Source organism: Mesoplodon bidens (genome assembly GCF_964165515.1).
Source record: "Mesoplodon bidens genome assembly, chromosome: 3".
Taxonomy (NCBI): domain Eukaryota; kingdom Metazoa; phylum Chordata; class Mammalia; order Artiodactyla; family Ziphiidae; genus Mesoplodon; species Mesoplodon bidens.
The window spans coordinates 147,057,052-147,076,165 of NC_138178.1; the positions used below are offsets into that span (position 1 = coordinate 147,057,052).

The 19,114-nt window shown below is 47.1% G+C and overlaps 1 protein-coding gene across 1 annotated transcript in view; it reads left to right on the top strand.

Moving 5' to 3' along the window:
- Window positions 1-17,125, top strand: part of TTC9 (tetratricopeptide repeat domain 9) — a 32,376-nt gene extending 15,251 nt beyond the window's left edge. The window contains exons 2-3 of the mRNA XM_081228616.1: window positions 12,655-12,837; window positions 15,563-17,125. Of these exons, the coding sequence (XP_081084742.1) occupies window positions 12,655-12,837; window positions 15,563-15,642 (263 nt within the window). The 3' untranslated portion in view covers window positions 15,643-17,125. The remainder of the gene's footprint in view (window positions 1-12,654; window positions 12,838-15,562) is intronic.
- The last annotated feature ends 1,989 nt before the right edge of the window (window positions 17,126-19,114 follow it).

Sequence of the window (19,114 nt, forward strand, 5' to 3'; positions counted from 1 at the left end):
CTTTTGAATGCTCTCCATTTCCTTCCAAAGCCCCGGCACAGGCCGTGATGAATGAATCCTCATCGAATAAGTTTACGAAGAGCCTGTACCCAGGATTGTATGGTGATGGTGAGAGGGATGCAGCAGCCCTTGAATGCTGGGGACATCCATGTGAAGAATTCAAAGGGCGGGAAACAAAGGGCAGCTTGGGAATGGTGTAAAGAGACCTCCAAGAATAATGTTGCTAAAACAAAACAAAACAAAAGAAACACTTGGCAATGTTTATTTGAATCCACTGTAAGCATGTGCTAGATTGGAAAAACAGAAATTAACGTGAATGGAATCAGGAGATTTAGCCCATGAGATAAAGCCAGACGATTCCTGGTCATGGGAACACCATCAGCAGTGATGGGGGAACTCTATCTAGGTGCCAGGCAGGGCAAGAATGATGTGAATGAAGATACTGCCACTTGAAGGGTGCTGGCTTCCTGAGTCAGCAGGAAGTTGTCATAGCTTCTCAGTGCCTTAGACTTGGAAAAGACTTTCAGGGATCAGTGAGTCCAGGTCTCTTTACCCACCAGCTCTGCTGGAGTGGAACCAATGTGGGCTTGGGCTTAGATAGTCCTGGCTCTTTCCCTAAAACTCAAATGGCCTTAGCAAATCACTTAACTTCTTTAAGCCTCAGCTCTTGGAAGCAGGACTAATAAGACCTATTTTCCCAGAGTCACTGTCAAGGTCAAGTGAGTCATGAAACACTATATAAATGTTTGGTATTGCTACTTACTGAGCATACAATATGTGTAAACCAGTATGATGTAGTTTTGCTGTGTGAGGGTTTACAGATGCCCTACAGATGCTTGTCTGGAAAGCAAAGAAGGTATGTGTCATAAATAGCTGCCATGATGGGCATGAGCTGAGTCTGTGGCTGTGAAAAATGATTTTATTCACTAGAAAACAGAAGGGCCCACTTGATGACTGTACCTGTAGATCTAGCCTCATTAGAAAAAGACCACCCTACATGTTCTGTGAAAGTGTTACCATTAGGGAGGGTTGTACTATAATTCACAGGTATTAGAAAGATGGTAACTTCTCAGCAAGTTAGAAATAGAGGGAAATTACCTGATCTTGATAAAAACTAAACCTAACATCATACTAAATGGTGAGAGACTGAATGCTGTCCACAACTCTTCATAGCAGCATCATTCATAATAACCAAACACTGGAAATGGCCCAGATGTCCTTCAACAGATGAATGGTCAAATAAACTCAGGTACGCCCATACTATGGAATACTACTCAGCAATGAAAAGGAATGAACTTTTGATACTTGTAACAGCTTGGATGCATCTCAAGGGGATTATCTCAAGATTATGCTAAGTGAAAAAAAAGCTAATTCTCAACAACTTCATACTATATGATTCCATTTACGTAACACTGAAATGACAAAATTTTAGTAATGGAGAACAGATTAGTGGTTGTCAGGGGTGAAAAAGGAGGTGGGGATACAGGAGAGACATGGATGTAGTTATAAAAGGGCAACAGGATCCCTCCTGTGATGGAACTGTTCTGTAACTTAACTTTGGGGGTAGACAGAGGAAACCATGTATGTGACAAATGGTATAGAATTAACACACACACACACACAAATGAGTACAAGTAAAGCTGGAAAACCTGAATAAGATCTGCAGATTGTATCAGTGTCAATATGGTAGTCAATATATTATACTATAGTTTTATAAGATGTTATCATTGGGGGAACTGGATAAAGGGTGCAAGGGATCTCTGTATTATTTCTTACAACTGTATGTGAATCTAATATTATCTCAATAAAAATTTCAATTAAAAAATAATACTGTTGGTATTAGTCTGGCCAGCAGCAGCTAAGATGGATGTTGTTTCAGGAAGAAACCAGAGATGTGTCATGTCAGCCCTATTAGGATCACAGCCGACTCTCAATGGAATTGGAGATGCAGGTGGTTTCAGGACTTAAAAAAGAGAAGCCTTGGTGGAAACGTTGCACTTGGTTTTGTTTGTTTGTTTTTGTCTTTGAATGCAGAGACATAAGAGGGGTAGAGGGTCCCGGAGAGTTATATAGGAAGCTTCCAAATGAGATGTATACAGATAAAGTATACAAATAAAATGAGCACAGTTTGGTACCAACAGGGTCCCACGGTTGCACCTGGCAAGAAGCAGAACTCAAGCCTCAAAGCTGTCTAATGAAGGAACTGAATTAAAATTCATTATAGGCAGTTGAACATTCTAAGAGAGCGCTGTGGCTAATGCTTAAGAGCACGGTCTCAGGTGACAGATGGCTTAGAATCAAATCCCGGCCCTGATGCATATTAGCTTTGTGACCTATGGCAAGTGACTGAACTTCCTTGGGCCTTAGTTTCACCATCTGGAAAATGGGCAAAATACTAGAACCTACCTCATAGGCTGTTGTCCAGATTAAATGAGTTAATGCTTAGAACACTCCCTGGCCAGTTCATGCTTGATCAAGTTTACCTGCTCTTACTCTTACTACCCTTCTGGGAGGATAGATGAATACTGCCTATGGTGCAAGGCTAGATGCTCCTGAGCTCCTCATGAAGCATCTCAGCGTTCTACCCTGTTTCTTCATTTCCTTGGCCTGGGCTCCTATTCACCAGTCAGAAGTCTCTAATCACTAAGAAGGAAAGAACCCCAAATGTCACATGTTGACTGTCGGAAAACAGTTGTTTGCCTACATGTGCAGATTTCCTGGCTCTAGGGCATGGCTTTCTGGGACCTGTTTGCCCTTGTGGGTAATCCTGGGGCCTCCCATGGTTATCCTGGGCTCTCATGGTTTAACCAATAGATGTTCCTGAAGAAACATACATCGAAAATGGTAGAATGTAAAGTACTAGCTCAGGTGAGACGGCCCACCTGCAGGTGCTCACTGGGGACGTTTTAAAAATGTGGATTACAGGGACTTCCCTGGCGGTCTGGTGGATGAGACTCCACGCTTCCAATGCAGGGGGCGCAGGTTCGATCCCTGGTTGGGGAACTAAGATCCCACATGCTGTGCAGCTCAGCCAAAAAAAAAAAAAAAAAGACAGACTTAAGAAAAAAATGTGGATTACAGAGTTCCAGAATCTCCATGTTAACTAATGATGATCAGTTAGCATGGATGATTTAATGAGAAACACTGTGGGGTTCTCATCAGATGTCAGGGAAACCCTGACTTTTCTCAGCCTGCTCACAAGCCTTCAAGGTAGGGAGCAGCCATCATTACCTTCATTTTTACCCACTTCAAAACTGAAACTCTGAGAGGCGAGCTGTTTTAACCCAAGGATGCCAGGTGAATGCTGTTGCTGGGGACATTGTCTTATATCAACTAACTCAGAGGCACTGAAACTGGCCAGCAACTTTTCCATAAAAATATTTCCGTCTTCTCTCGAAGGCCCTTTCATGCCCTATAGAGTCAGGAGCCAGGCCTATTCATTCTCCTGCCACAGCTGGCTTTTAGAGCTCCTAGCTTTCCCAAATTATTAGGACTCCAGAGGAGCCCAGCAACTTTGGGTCTGTCTGCCACCCCATCCAAAAAGCTGTCAGTGAAATATCGTCGGTGGTACCCAATCATCCGCTCGTGATGAGAGAAGGGCTGAGAGCAGGCAGGAGGCAGCATTCATGTCTGCAGTTTAGGGATGTAGATGGGTGGGAGGAGGGTACAACCAACTGTTGACTCAGAGGCTGTCTAATCTGTAAGTGAAAAGAAAATAGTCCCAGAACCCTACCATATTCTTTCCCTAAGCCCCCTTTTCTGGCTGCAAAGCTGCTTTTATCACGTTCTCTGAATATACCCACCCACCCCCGATAGGAAAATACACCTTTGAGCACACTTTTGAAAGGAAAACTGGTAAGTAAAACCAGGCATCAAACCTAGGTGTGGGAAACATTTGTGGCATGTGTGAGTTTATGTACATCCGAGACCATGAAAGGAAAAATGAGAAATCGGGGATGGGCTCTGCCCTTGCTGCACAGGTTTGGGGGCGGAGCATTTTTGCTGATCTCTGAATCAGCTCATGTCCACGGAGCATTTGCTGTGGGCCCAGCACTGCATCCAGCGTGTGGTGCACTTTCTCACTTCATCCTCAGAACAGACCGGTGAGTTCAATAGAGTTGCTGTCTTTATTTCAGAGACAAGGAAACTAGTCTTAGAGAAGGGCCAGTCACTTTCTAAGGCCGCATAACTGGCCAGGGGTAGTCAGGATTAGAACCCAGGTCTGCCTTACCCCTAAATTCTTCATCTCCCTTAGAAAGTAGACATCTCTTTGTGCAAACTGGGGTTTTCCCGTCTCCTTCCAGCTGTCTTCTTTGCCCTCCCCACAACCCAGTGAAATAAAAGAAAGCCAAACATAGATTATTTCTGAAATGAAGATTCCTAGGCGTTTGGGAGGGCCCAAGGCTCTAAGTAAACAGCCACTGTCAAGGGGAAAGATCTGTGTGTTACGTGGCAAAGGCTACGCAGACGGTCACACACCCTGACCTAGTAATTGTAACCCTGGGATTATAGGTTATATTTAACATAAACAAAACCTCCATGAGTATATTTATCATAAAGTTACTTCAGTATCTAAAATGTAGAGGCAACATAAATGTCCAGAAAGAAAAAAGAAGAGAGAAATCAAGAGAAGAAAGTTGTTTTCAGAACTCTGAGTGTAAGCATTTGTGTACAAAGAGAGGAAAATCAGTACTTTTATGGAAAGGTAAAATTGGGTGGGTCATAGCAGTCCTGGATATGAAGCCTAATAAGTTAAAATACCCATCATTTCACTGCACACACTACATTCCCATTGCTCTGCCACAGAAAGACCCTCTATCATTTTGCAGTATATACAAACATCAAATCACCATGTTGTACACCCGAAACGAACATCAGGTCATGTCAACTTTGCCTCCATTTTTAAAACCTTTTTTCAATTTTTTTTTTGTTGTTATTTTTTATTTTCTTTGGCCACACCGCATAGCATGTGGGATCTTAGTTCCCCGACCAGGGATTGAACCTGCACCCCCTGCAGTGGAAGTGCAGATTCTTAACCACTGGACCGCTAGGGAAGTCCCTACCTCAATTTTTTAAAAAAGAATCAAGATGCTAAAAAAAGAAAGAAAGACCCTCTAAATTACCCTCCAAAATATATCTGACCTATTCTTGAAAATTGGCTTTAAATTAAGCTGTAGTTTCCTGCACTGTGTATAGGATTCAAACTGGAAATTTCCTCTGATGAACATAACACGTTGCTGGGGAAACCACATTTGACCAGTGATTTCCTAAAGAACTAGCATTTATGAAAATCAGTTTTTGTGCCCAGCGCTGTGTGGAGCATATAACATACATTAATTACTTCATTTTATCATCACAAGAGTCCCTACAACATAGGTATTATTATCTTCATTTAACACATGAGAAGAAGGAGACCGAGGGAGACGAAGTAACCTGACCAAGGGCCTGGGCTAGTGCGTGGCAGAGCTTGGATTCCAGCCTGGGGCCGTATCTCCAGATCCAGCACTGGTGTGCAGCCAGAACACCCCAGAACTATCACAATCCCATGTGCCTATTCAGTGTGGTTAGGACCTATACCAGTTGTTAAATATCCTGAATGTCACCTCTATCCTGATCCAAGCTCTTTCCACTTGACTACTATGCCAACGCCCCTTGAAATCAATTTGAAAATGGGTCAAATAATTTGGTTTGGGAAAATTTCCCCCAGGAACGGAATAGCCAATTCCTGGGCCCACTTCCCAAAGGAATGACCAGCAAGGTGTATTAGTTTCCTACGGCCACCATCATAAAGCGCCACAAACTGCATGGCTTAAAATAACAGAGAAACACTGTCTCACAGTTCTGGAGGTTAGGAGTCCAAGATGAAGGTGTTGGTTCCTTCCAAGAGGTGTGAGGGAGAATCTGTTCCAGGCCTCTCTCCTAGCTTCTGGTAGCCTCTGGCATTCCTTGGCTTGTAGGTGGCCATCTTCTCCCTATGTCTCTTCACATCGTCTTTTCGGTGTGTGTCTGACTCTGTGTCCAAATTTCTCCTTTTTATACGGACACCAGTCATACTGAATTAGGGTCCATCCTACTGACCTCATTTTGACTTGATCACCTCTATAAAGACCCTCTCTCCATATGGGAACACATTCTGAGGTGTTGAAGATTAGGACTCCAACATACCTTTTTGGGAGGACACAATTCACCTTCGAACAGGGAGCAGCCTCATGAAGCAGGTTCCCCCTCCTCACTCCTGGCCCCAGATGGGTCTTTCTTTCCCTCCCATCCAGCCCATGCTTCCCTCCCATCCAGCAGGTAAGGGCAAATGGTAGTGAATCGGCTGTCAGAAGAAAACCAATGGCTACATGAACTTGGTCTTCCTCCTCCCATCCAGTTTCCTTTCATCTCATGCCAACAAGTGGCGTTTTGCCTGGACTGTCACCATGCCCTGCATGCACCAGGAAAAACAGAAACAAAACAGGTGCCAGAGCCAGGAGAGCCTGACGTGTTTTAGCCTGACGTCTCAGTGTGGTTGCCTTGGGGAACATCAAACTTATGATTTCCTCTGTCTCTGTGTGTGAGTGCTTGGGGCTGTTTAAGTTGCTGATTCTCTTTCTCCTACTGAAGAGTCCTCTGCGGAGCTAAGAAAGCCTGCCAAGCTCTTTTCATAAAATCATACCCTAACCACCCAAGGTTGGCAATGGAAGAGGAATCTCCACATGGGAGGAGTGACTGAGGATTTACCGCCCCAGTTTTGTCCTCCAAACTTACCTTTCTCTTGTAAGTTGCACTGGCCACTACTGTTGCCACCATGTTAGGCTCAGGGAAGGCAGTTTCCCTTCTAGCACTCCTTTCCAAGTGTGAATGGAAGCTTGTCCTAATTCTCCACAGCCTGGTTGATTCCAGGATGCAGCATTTATTCAAACTTGTCAGAAGACGCAGAGACCAGAAAGTTCATAATATTTCTCTGAAAAGAGCTTCTAGATATGGCGGTCTGGGAGCCCGGGCCCATCTCCACATGTCCACTTTGGACATGTCTCCCCACCGGGCATCTGCTGCTTAATAACTGCATCTTTGAAGCCAAATATACACTCAGAGCCGAGGCCATGGACAAGAACAAGCTCCTTTTCCATCCAGCCTGAGGCCTGCCTTCCCAAGTCCACTGTCGCCTAAGCTGGAACTGGCCAACAGTGGCGGTGCTTACACCCTGCAGGGAAGATCCTGCCCCAGAGCCTTGGCTTAGGAAGACCACATCCGAACATAATCCAGTCTCTGTGCCAAAACAAATCCCCACATAGCAGAACCGTTTTAGACAAGCCCTTCAGTCGCTGCCCCACCAGTGCTGATTGTCATCTCCAGCAGAAGATGCCTTGCCAAAAGTAATAGAACAGAAGTCCTTTTGAAGAGGAACCAGTGAAACAAGTTCATCCTTCTATTAAGTGGCGAACATTTATATTCCCAGGCTGTTAGGTGGAAACGGATGGTAAAGATGACTCAATGAAGTGTGGGCCCCTCGTTTTTACTGAGGCCCCGAAAGGGAAAGTGATTTTCCTAATGTTGGCTAGTGGCAAAGGTGGGACAAGGATCCAGCTCTTCTGATTCCCAGCCCAGTACTCTTTAGAATATTGATCTGTGCTGTATAGTAGAGCACAGAGACTCATATTTTAAACCTTATTTCAAACGGAGACCAGGTTGCTACAATGTGGAAGAAAACTCGTGGATCATCAGTGAGTCCAAAATGGCAATCTAGGATCTCCTGGGATGACGGGATCTAAGCACATGAGTGTAACAGCAGAGGGGACATATTTCAGGGGTTCCCTAATGCAAGTCAGTTCTGACTCCTGGGTGCCGCTTGAATGAATCCCTTTCTCCTGCCTTTCTGGCTCAGCTTGAGTCAACCGAGTCACCGTCATTTTATCATCCAAATCCACTCTTGCCCTAAGAATAAAGTCCCAGATCCTCAACATGAACCAGAAGGGTCTGTGTGTCCTGGTTTCATCTTGCTTCTCTAGCTTTATTCCCTTTTACCCTTCCCTTCAGTCTCTCTGCTCCAGCTGGGCTTGGCTACTCAAACCTCCTCAAATAAGCCATAATCTCTCTTTTTTTTTTTTGCGCTACGCGGGCCTCTCACTGCTGTGGCCTCTCCCGTTCCGGACGCGCAGGCTCCGGACGCGCAGGCTCAGCGGCCATGGCTCACGGGCCCAGCTGCTCCACGGCATGTGGGATCCTCCCGGACCGGGGCACGAACCCGTGTCCCCTGCATCGGCAGGCGGACTCTCAACCACTGCGCCACCAGGGAAGCCCCATAATCTCTCTTTCTTTCTTTCCTTCTTCCTTCCTTCCTCCATCCTCCCCTCCCTCCCCCCCCCACATAGAAAGCTTTTTCTCCTTTCCACCTACATCAACTGTTCTCACACAAGCGTGACTCCCCCCACCCCCCACCAGGGGACATTTGGCGATATCTGGAGATATTTTTTTGCTTGTCACAATTGGCATCTAGTGGGTAGAACACAAGGATGTTGCTAAACATCCTACAACGCGCAGGACATCCCCCCCAACAAAAAATTACCCAGCTTAAAATATTTATGGTGCTGAGGTTGAGAAACACTCAACCTTTGGAACCCAGCTTAAACACCGCTTCTTCCAAGAAGCCTCCCATGATACTTGATCTTGGTTTAGGGCCCTCCCCCCTCAGGAGGCTCCCACTCATCACTTCTCCTTCACAGCTCTTGGCACACGGGGGTATTTGAGGTAATGCACCATCTGCCCTCCCCAGCAGTCCATCAGCTCCAGGACGGGGCAGGGCGTTTGGTTCACCACCTCATCCCAGTGCCCTGTACAGTGCTCTGTGCAGTTAGTTTTTGTTTTGTTGACCCTGGGACACAGAGGAAGGCTGTTTACACAGGTGCCCTGTCTTTTACGAGGGGTGGTGTGGTTTCTAAGGGCTTCGCATGTAGACCCACAGGTACCCATGGACAAGAGCACAGTCTTGGGAGCCAGAGAGAAGTGGGAGGATATCGTAATTCTGCCACCTCCTAGTTGAGTGACCTCCAGCAGGTTACTTACTTTCTCTGGAACTGGGTTTCGTCATCAGTAAAAGAAGCATAACGGAGAACCTGTTTCATAGAGTTGCTGTGAAGATGAAAAGACATAGTATGTGTAAGGTACTGAGGTAAGGTAAGGTATCCTCTGACACAAGGTAAGGGATTAACGACAGAGAGGGAGAAAGGGCAATGGGACAAAATGACCTAGTCTCAGGGTCTCCTGCAGCCCCCAGGCCCTGGGTAGCAGGCAGAGAAACGTGGAAGAGACATCAAGAGACTGCTGGTCAACCTCTCCTTCTTAACTTCTTCAACTCTAAAATGTGCCTACAAACATACCATTTCACTTATCCCATGGGCTTGTTATATGTACCCCAGATAACTCCCCACCCAAATAAGAGAGGTACCTAAAAATCACCTGCAGGTAGGGCTGAGTGCAGCCCAGACTGTCTCTTACCTCCTCCACCCTGGGCCTTCTTAAGAGCTCTGGCCTGCCACCCCTTGTTTCTTATCTGGATTCCCCCTCTCGGTGCAGACTTTTGGGAAGGCAGCCCGTCTGGACCCGAGCTAACTCCAGATTTCTCCATCTCCCTGGGCTCTGCCTCTGGTGCCAATAGGGCCTCCACACCCTGTAATCTGCCAGGCTCCACCTCCCCTGCGGTCTGAACCCGGGTCCACAACCAGGTCTCACAGTTCACACCAGATCTGCAGGGGAATTCCAGACATTTTCACTGAATGAGTCCTGGAAATCGACTGCTAGGTGGGGGGATGGTGCGTGAGGGGGAGGACTTTCCCGTTTCCAGGCCTTTTTGCTTCCCCCCCACACCCCAGTTTTAGACATTCAAAAACTGTTTTTTAAAAGAAACAAAGATCCATTTCCTAGACTGCTCAGGTCAGCAAACAGAAGTGTCAGGATGGAGGGCTGGACAGGAAGAGGGCTCTCAGCTGAGAACAGAGGACACGGGATGGCGTGTGGAAGCTTGGACAGGAAACCCTTCAGTTCTGGGGGCAGCTGTTGGAGCCAAGTCTCACACAGGTAGCAGCCAGTGAGGCTCCCAGGCGGGAACCTCATGACAGAAGCCCCCCCTGTCGGCAGAGCTGTGAAAGCACCAAGGCAAACTCCAGTAGCATGGGGGGCGGGGCGGGGGGGGCAGGGGGGCCTCCACCCCACAGCTGAGGGGAGAGAGGGCAGGGAGCTGGTGGCATCAGCTCGGCAGGGCGGACCTCTAGTGTGCCAGCAGGTCTGCGTGTCTCTGAGACCACAGCCACCCGCGCCCATGCCCACGGGGTTAGCAGCCTGCTGCTTCTGTCCACTTGTTTGGCTTCCTGCCCTGTAGCAAGTGGAATGTGATGGGTCAATTTCCAGATCTGGGCTGATTCTCTGCCACCTCCTGGTTGTCATAGCTCCAACTCAGCCTGCAAAAGGATGTTTTTTGTTTGGGGTTTTTTTGTTTTTTGGTCTAAAATGCCCGATGAAAGATCTGGTCTCTTAATCAGCAGTTCACATCCCTGGGAAGTGATTTAAGGAATCAAAACAGCTGAAGATAGACCCCTGAAGATTAACATCAGTGACTTGCCTCTATCCCGAGGATGGTTCTTCCAATGCGGGAGAAACCTGAGTGCAAAGGAGCAGCGCATCAGCATCCTCCCACGTCGCATCGGCCAGGTCTTGGCAGGAAGCAGCAGTTTGACCCCCTAAGTCTGTTTTCATTCACTTTGAAGAAGCAGACAGGTGCCCTTCCCCCACCCCACCCCACCCCCTTTTAAAAAATTCCTCCAATGTGTTTGACACCCCTCTTTGCCTTTAGTCAACACCTACTGAATGCTTGAGGGATGGAATGGAGGCCAAGGTAGCTCAGCAGGGCTGGGATTAGGGTGAGGCAAGTGAGGCCCCTAGGGCACAATACGTAAGGAGGTGCTCACTCTCAAGGGTACAAGCTTCCTCACCCTCGCCCTAGCCCTGGCCCCTGTGACTGATCACTGGTGAGAGACAGCTTCAACGGGGAGACAGTTTACTCAGAGATAACTGACTCTGGAATAGGAAGGAGCCCCATATAGGCACCTGCCAGCCTCAGCTTCCTCTTGCCTGGGACCCCCAGGTCTCTCATGCCCAGAGGTGTGCTCTGTATAAGGCTGGTCACTAGCCCATCAGAGGCCCCTGCTCCTAGGGACTGCAGAGAGAAACGTGTAGAAGAGAACTTGAGGAAAGTCAGAGGCAGTTGTCACCACAGGATCGCAGGGGCTGCAAAGAATTATAATTACATGAAGTAACAGTGTGGGTGCTTACTACGTGCCAAGCCCTGTGTCAGATACTGTGTCATTATTTTATATAATCCCTTCAACAGCTCAGTAAGGAACTGGGGCTCTGGAGCTGGACAGTTTTGATTTAAATCTCAGCCTTGCCTCTTTCATGTTGTGTGTCCTTGGGAAGTTACTTAAACCTCTCTGGGCCTCAGCTTCCTCGTCTGTAAAATGGGAATAATAGTTGGACCTTCGTTACAGTATCCCAAAGATTCTATCAGGTGAGACAAGTAAAGCAACGAAGCAAGCATCCGGCACAAGGGAAGCATTTGACAAATGTTGGCCAAGGTTAGTATTGTCATTGCCTCTTGTGGCTTGTCCCTACAGTAGCCACAACAAAAGTGTCACAGACTGATGGCTTAAACAATAGATATGTTCTGTCTTATGGTTCTGGAGGAGGCTAGGAGTCAAGGTGTTGGTAGGGTTGGTTCCTTCCGAGAGCTGTGCTTCTCTCCTAGCTACAGGTAGCCCCAGGCATTCCTTGGCTTGTAGGTGGCTATCTTCTCCCTGTGTCTCTTCACATCATCTTTCCTGTGTGTCTGTCTTGGTGTCCAAACTTCTCATTTGTCTTAGTCTCTTTGGGCTGCTGTAACAAAAGTATTGCACACTGGGTGGCTCAAACAACAACCACTTATTTCTCATAGTTCTAGGGGCTGGGAAGTCCAAGATCAAGACACCGCAGATTCAGTGTCTGGTGAGGGCCCACTTCCTGGTTCATAGATGGCTGTTGTCTCACTGTGTCCTCACATAGCAGAAGGGGTGAGGGAGCTCTCTGGGGTCTCTTTTATAAGAGCACTAATCCCAGTCATAAGGGCCCCACCCTCAATACCTAATCACCTCCCAAAGACCTCACCTCCAAATACCGTCACTCTGGGAATTAGTTTTCAACATGTGAATGTCTGGGGGGACGCAAACATTCAGTCTATTGTACCCTTTTTATAAGGACACTGGTAAGATTGGATTAGAACCCACTCTAATGACCTCTTTTTAACTGGATTACCTTTGTAAAGACCCTATTTCCAAAGAACGCCACATTCTAAAGCACTGGGGGTTAGGACGCCAACATATCTTTTGAGGGGGGCGGGGGGCACAATTCAATCCATAATACAAGGTCAAGTAACTTGCTCAAGGTCACACAGCTTGTTGAAGATGAAACTGGATCCTAGAACCCAGGATTATTTGATGACAAACTCCATGGCATAAACCCCACCTTAAAGCCCCAGCACTCGTAAACCTTCTCTGGTCAGAGAGGAAAAACCAAAGAGAGACATTCAGAGCCTGCTGCTGTTGTGTTCACGGCACTTTCCCTTCTTTCTCCCTTCCTCTGTAGCCTGCCTGCTCCAGGCTGAGCTGGTGAACTATGAGCGAGTCAAAGAGTACTGCCTCAAAGTCCTGAAGAAAGAAGGGGAGAATTTCAAGGCCCTTTACCGCTCCGGTGTGGCCTTCTACCACCTTGGAGACTATGACAAAGCACTCTACTACCTTAAAGAAGCAAGGACCCGACAGCCAACGGGTAAGGCAGCAATTGCTGTTTCCTTACCACCAGCCCCCTGGGGCAGCTCCCAGGCCATCTCATTGCCGTGGTCAGATTTCCCGGCTGGCAGGGCCAGGCAGGGAGGGAAATGGCAACTGAAGGGTCAGGTGTGTGCTAGGTCCTGGAACAAGGAGAACACATAGTCCATGCCTTTGCCTGGGGTCTGGGTTCCAGGGAGCTTGGGCATCTCTTCTTTTCAAATAAAATATGGAATTCTTCATTTTTCTAACCGAGAATCCAGCCCTCTTTACTTATTCAATGAGTACATATTGTATTCTTACTATGTGCCAAGATTTGTGCTGGGTGCCAAGGATGTAGATAAGAAGACGTGGTCCCCACTTGTGAGGAGCTCACATTCTGGTTGATGAGACAGAATACAAATGGATAATCTGGGGGCTAAGCCCAACATCCTCCAGGAAGCATGCTCCAGCTCCTTCAGTCAGATCCCAGTCCTTAGAGCAGGTGTTATCTGTACCATTCGCTTAAACCACATCCACTAGCCCTGCCATTCATTCATGCCACAGATATATATTGAGCAGGTACAATGGGCCAGGAACTCTCCTAGGTGCTGGGTAAATAGGAGGGAACAAAAAAAAGTTGCTACCTTCAAGGACTTTATGTTATAATGGAAGGAGATGGACAGTAAACAAACAGACAAATTGATAACGTAATATTTAGTAGTAGTAAGTGCTATGAAGGAAATAAAGCAGAGTCAAAGGATCAAGATTAAAGGGGGTCCTATTTCAGACCAGGTGGTCAGGAACACCCTCTCTGAGGAGGTATCTTTTTTTATATATATAAATTTATTTATTTATTTTTGGCTGAGTTGGGTCTTTGTTGCGCGGGGGCTTTCTCTAGCTGCAGTGAGCGGGGGCTACTCTTCGTTGCGGCGCACGGGCTTCTCATTGCGGTGGCTTCTCTTGTTGTGGAGCACGGGCTCTAGGCACGCGGGCTTCAGTAGTTGCCGCTCGCAAGCTCCGTAGTTGTGGCTCGTGGGCTCTAGAGTGCAGGCTCAGTAGTTGTGGCGCACAGGCTTAGTTGCTCCGCGGCATGTGGGATCTTCCCGGACCAGGGATCAAACCCGTGTTCCCTGCATTGGCAGGCGGATTCTCAACCACTGTGGCACCAGGGAACACTTGAGGAGGGATCATTTAAACCATGACTTTGACTTGCTGTTGCCATGGTTGTTCATATGGCTGATTTTTTTTTAATGCAATTCTCCTTCCAAGGAGTCTTGTTAGGATGAATTTGCAAATACCCAATATACTTTTTTATTTTTTTAATGAACACTAATATCTTTATTTTTATGTGTTGTTGATTTGTTTTCTGTATATAAATCGTGTTCCCCCAACTCTACTATAAGCCACTTGAGGACCAAGAATGGGACTCATTCAACAGGATTTTCTTGAGTACCTGCTATATGCCAGTACTGTTCTGGATGCCCTGCCAGGCATTTTGGAATACTATACAGCATTCATTTCTACTTCTGGAAGTAAACATCTCAGGCAGCCTAATTCATATTTTGGTGTGTGCAGGGCTAAACAGTTGTTCTATGTCCTTCTGCACTCATTAATTTAAGGGCTGGAACTGGGGGGAAATTCCCCAGTTTGTGGTGAGGTGGTTGCCTAACCTTACTTGTAAGAATGAGATAAGACAATGAAGCAAATTTCTTCTAAACTCTCCAACTAAAAAACATTACAGGGGCTTCCCTGGTAACGCAGTGGTTAAGAATCCACCTGCCAATTCAGGGGACACAGGTTCGAGCCCTGGTCCGGGAAGATCCCACATGCCATGGAGCCACTAAGCCCGTGCACCACAACTACTGACCCTGCACTCTAGAGCCCACGAGCCACAACTACTGAGCCCACGTGCCACAACTACTGAAGCCCACGCGCCTACAGCCCATGCTCCCAACAAGAGAAGCCACCGCAATGAGAAGCCCACGCACCGCAACGAAGAGTAGTCCCCGCTCGCCGCACCTACAGAAAGCCTGCGTGCGGCAACCAAGACCCAACACAGCCAAAAATAAATAAAATTATTTTTTTAAAAAACATTACAATCAACTAATATTTATGGATCATTTGGATTAAGCCCTTTTAGACATATCTATTTTGGTCCTCACAGCAATTTTATGAGGAAGATATTACGATCCCCGGGAGAGGCAGCCATTGGATTCAGATGCAGCAACTGTGTGCGTCTCCTTGGGCATCTGACTTAATCTCTCCGGGGCCCAGTTTTAATTTTGGTCACAGTGAGGATGATGAAACATACGTTACAGGATTATAATGAGGGTTCAGTGAGACAATGAAGGTTAAAAACATGGCATAAAGTAGGCACTCAAAAACGGAGGTTGTTTCTTGCAGACGAGACAGGAGGCTCAGAGAAACTTCTAAGTTGCCTGAGGTTAAACTCCAACTAACTGTGCTGACTCAGGACCACTGGGGTTTGCTGCTCCATAGAAATAAGGGGAGAAATTCCCCTGCCTCTTCTCTCCTTGCCATCTGTCCTCTGGGTCACAGGACCTGTCCACGTGGAGCAGTGAAGGAGAGGAACCACATCTTGGTTGCCCTCTCAGCCACGCTGGACCTCGGCTGAGTGAGTCTGGCTTGTCCATGGTCTGCAGATACAGCTTTGGTCTGATTCTCCATAGACCCAAGAGTTCCCCTCACCAGCTGTTCCCTAAGGTGTGTTTCTCTCCTCACAGACACCAACGTGATTCGATATATCCAGCTGACGGAGATGAAGCTCAGCAGATGCTCCCAGAGAGAGAAGGAAGCCATGTAACTAGAACACCTTTCTAGAGCTGAGCCTAACCCGGGACATCCAGGCACCCCCTGGTGGAGAGCCCTTCCCAGGGTTCTGTTCCTTTCTCCCCTCTTCCTCCTCCTCTTGCCCCTCAACTCTTTGTCTACTCCCAGTGTGAAAAGAAGGAGACGTGCAGATTTGGAATCTGGTGGGTTGCCCTGACAAGGGACATCCTCTTTCCAGTAGGGCAGCCGCTGAGAGAGACCTAACTTCAGCGGGAACAGCTGGAGAGGACTGTCACAGGTTGGGAATGCCACTGCAGCTTTGACTTGGGCCAGTGCTTCTGGCAGAGGCAGAGCCTGGCAGGTGCACCATCCCACAGGCGTCTGGCACGGAGCCCACGGGCGGGACCCCTCCACAGCTTCCTGACAGACTGCAGCATCTCAAGGCAACTGTGACAAATCCAGGGATGAGACAGACACCAGAAGCGCTGGTTAAGCCCACAGAGTCTGAGAATCTGTACGCTGGATTTCTGCGCACACACCCGCCCCCCACCCCCAACACCTCAGGCCCTGCCTCCCTCCCTCACTGGTTGTCTTGGTTTGTGCCTCCTCCTCTGCCACTTGGGGATCTGAGACTCGGCCAGGATTCACATGCCATCGAAGCCCACTCTCAGTGCCCTCTGCTGACCACACATACCATTCTCCCAGACTCCCAGCCAGCAGGCAGCTGTGACAGCAGAAGGGCAGGGTAGAGTGGGCCAGGGGCTGACCACATAGGGATGGGGGAGGGAGAGATGATATCTAGGGGAAAGAGCATTGTATAGACTGGGAGACTGAGCTGCGGACGAATTAAGTGTAAATAAAAATAAATTAACAGGCAGCAGTTCCTGTCATTTCTGTTGAAAGGGGCCTACTCCCTCACTTTTACTCCCTCCCGCAACCCCCAATCAGAGCTGCTTGCAGCCAGGTAGGATGGGGCTTCCCCCAAAGCAGTGGGCCATTTGTGCAGTGGTGTGCAATGCTGGCTGCGCCTCTGTGCTTTTAGAGTAGGCTGGCATTGTGGAGGCTGCCCAGGGATTTGGCTATGTGGGAACTTGTAGCCTCTTTTTGGATGAAATTACCTGGACTCAATATCTAGCACATAGAATGTGTTCAACAAGTATTTGTTGAATGACTAAATGATGACTGCAGACCGGCTCTCCTGCCTTAAACCAATTTTATCCCAGCCTAGTCTCCTGATACCTATGCCCTTTTTGCGATGTCATGTTGCTTCAGTCAAATAAGAGACATTTACTGAGGGCTTCTTGTTTGCCTGTCATTGTGCAGTTTGCCCTGGGACATAGGATGTAGTCCCAGTCTTCAAGGAGTTGGAAGAGTTGAGAAATAGTCATAGGAGATTATTACCAATGATACCTTTAATTTATATGATGCTTTAAAATTTTCAAAGCACTTTCATGTATTTTTTGTGTGATCCGTGAGACAATATTGTACAAATTAAAATATATACAGATGCAATAATATTAATAGTGAGCATTTATTAAATGCACTATCCTCAGATCTTTACATGTATAATCTCATTTCTTTCGTGCAATTACCCTACTATTCCCATTTGATGGATAAGAAAACTGAAGAAAGAGAAAACTAGCCCAATGTTGCATGGCCTTGAGTGGCATAGCTAGGATTTGAACCGAGTCTGTCTGACTCCAGAGCTACAGCTGTTAACTACTCTGTAGTTAGTTGCTGCCCTAAAAAGTATAATATGGCGTAGTTACAACCATGCAAAAGCAGGACAGTATGTGTGACAAACCTTGACTACGTCAATGATGGTACGTGGGCTGACTTTCATATTTAGCCCAAGGTGAAAAACTGTCCCTAACACTTGACTCTCTAGTGGCGGAAAAGGCAGCTGAGACCCAGCAGTTATTTCTGTGTATTGTTTATTCTCCTTGCTGATGGGCCAGCATGTATCCAAACAATCCACCTAGCATTCCTCACCCCATCCCCAGCTTTGGGGAAGAGTCACAATTATAGGTAGAGATTGAAAGGAAACACAGAGTTAATTCTGGCTTATTTATTTAATCAAAGGCCCCCACACTGCAGGATCCAATCACTTCTGAGGGGCCCAGAAGCCAGCAGCACAGGTTATATTCACATAGCTCCTCAAAGGCTTCCAACGGGGGCTGCAAGAAGGTGCTAGAAATATCCAGGGGCCCCCAGCTGGTTGCCTATAGCTCACCCTCTGGAGAAGGGAAAAAAGCTGTTACTGCTGCTACATCCTCCCCCACCCCTACCATGTCCTCCTCTCTGCCCTCTTCCTGCAAAATGGTTTCACATGACCCCAACTCAAATCCACCCTGCAGCACACATAGTACAGGCAAACGTGCAAAACTCCCCTCTTCCTGAGGCTCCAGCCCAGAAGGTATGTGAGTTGGCAGACTGCCTGTTAGGATCTGAAGGATGAAGATGAGGTCAGAGGTGGCGTGCAGAACCAGTTCAAACCGGCAGGGTCTTCCTTTGGTCTTCGTGCCATGAAGAAGGACTCAGAGTAACTGTTCGCAACGTGGAACAGGAGAGGGGTCTTGCCTCACCGAGTGAGTCGGGGCAGAGCTGGACAGCTGGGGATGATAAGATCGCTGCCATCCTTCCAAAGAAAAAGGTTGAAATCCAGAACTAGGTGAGGACAACCTCATGGGACCTCATAGAACAAGCGACCAGGCCTTCTGCTTGTCTGGTAACGTAGGTACGCGTGCTGGGAACTCCATTCACTGTGACCCAAAGTTAAATGATCCCAAAGAAAAAAGCTGCCTGGGACTTGTTTGAGATGGTGGGACTGAACTTCCTGTGCGTTTGTCCAGAGACTTCAGACAGCTGGTAGGCAACATCAGCTCTGTTCCCCTTAACAAACCATCAGCTTCCTTCTCCTCATCCCTCCCCCAAACAGGGACTGTTATTTAATTACACGTTTTGTTTGCAGATGTCACTGCTGAGCTATACTTGGAGCGCTCATCCTGGATCTGACCTGCTTTGCCATCTCCTGCTTGGACTTTTGTGATAGACTCTTTGGGGAAAAAAAATTATACTTTTACTGTAATTATTATGAAAGCCTCACATGTGTATTGTAGAAATATTAGAGGAAAAAAAGATAAATTCCGCCCCATAATCCTACTACCGGAGACAGATATTGTTATCCTTTTGGATGTATCTTTTGGTTGTTTTTGGTTATAAATGTACACATGCACATGCATTTTTTAAAACAAAGATTGGATCATACTGTACATACTCTTTAATAACTTACTTTTCAAAATGTGTATTTATATTGTAGAATATGTAATGCATACACAGGTACAAAATTCAAGAAGTACAAAAAGATCTGGAGTCAGAAGTAAATCTCTTTCCTGCCCTGTCTGCCAGCCTCTAGTTTCTCTCCAGCTACTTGTATATCCTTTCAGAGACAGTTACGCATTTTCAAATGTATGTATCTATTTTGTCACAAATGGTAGCACATGGGA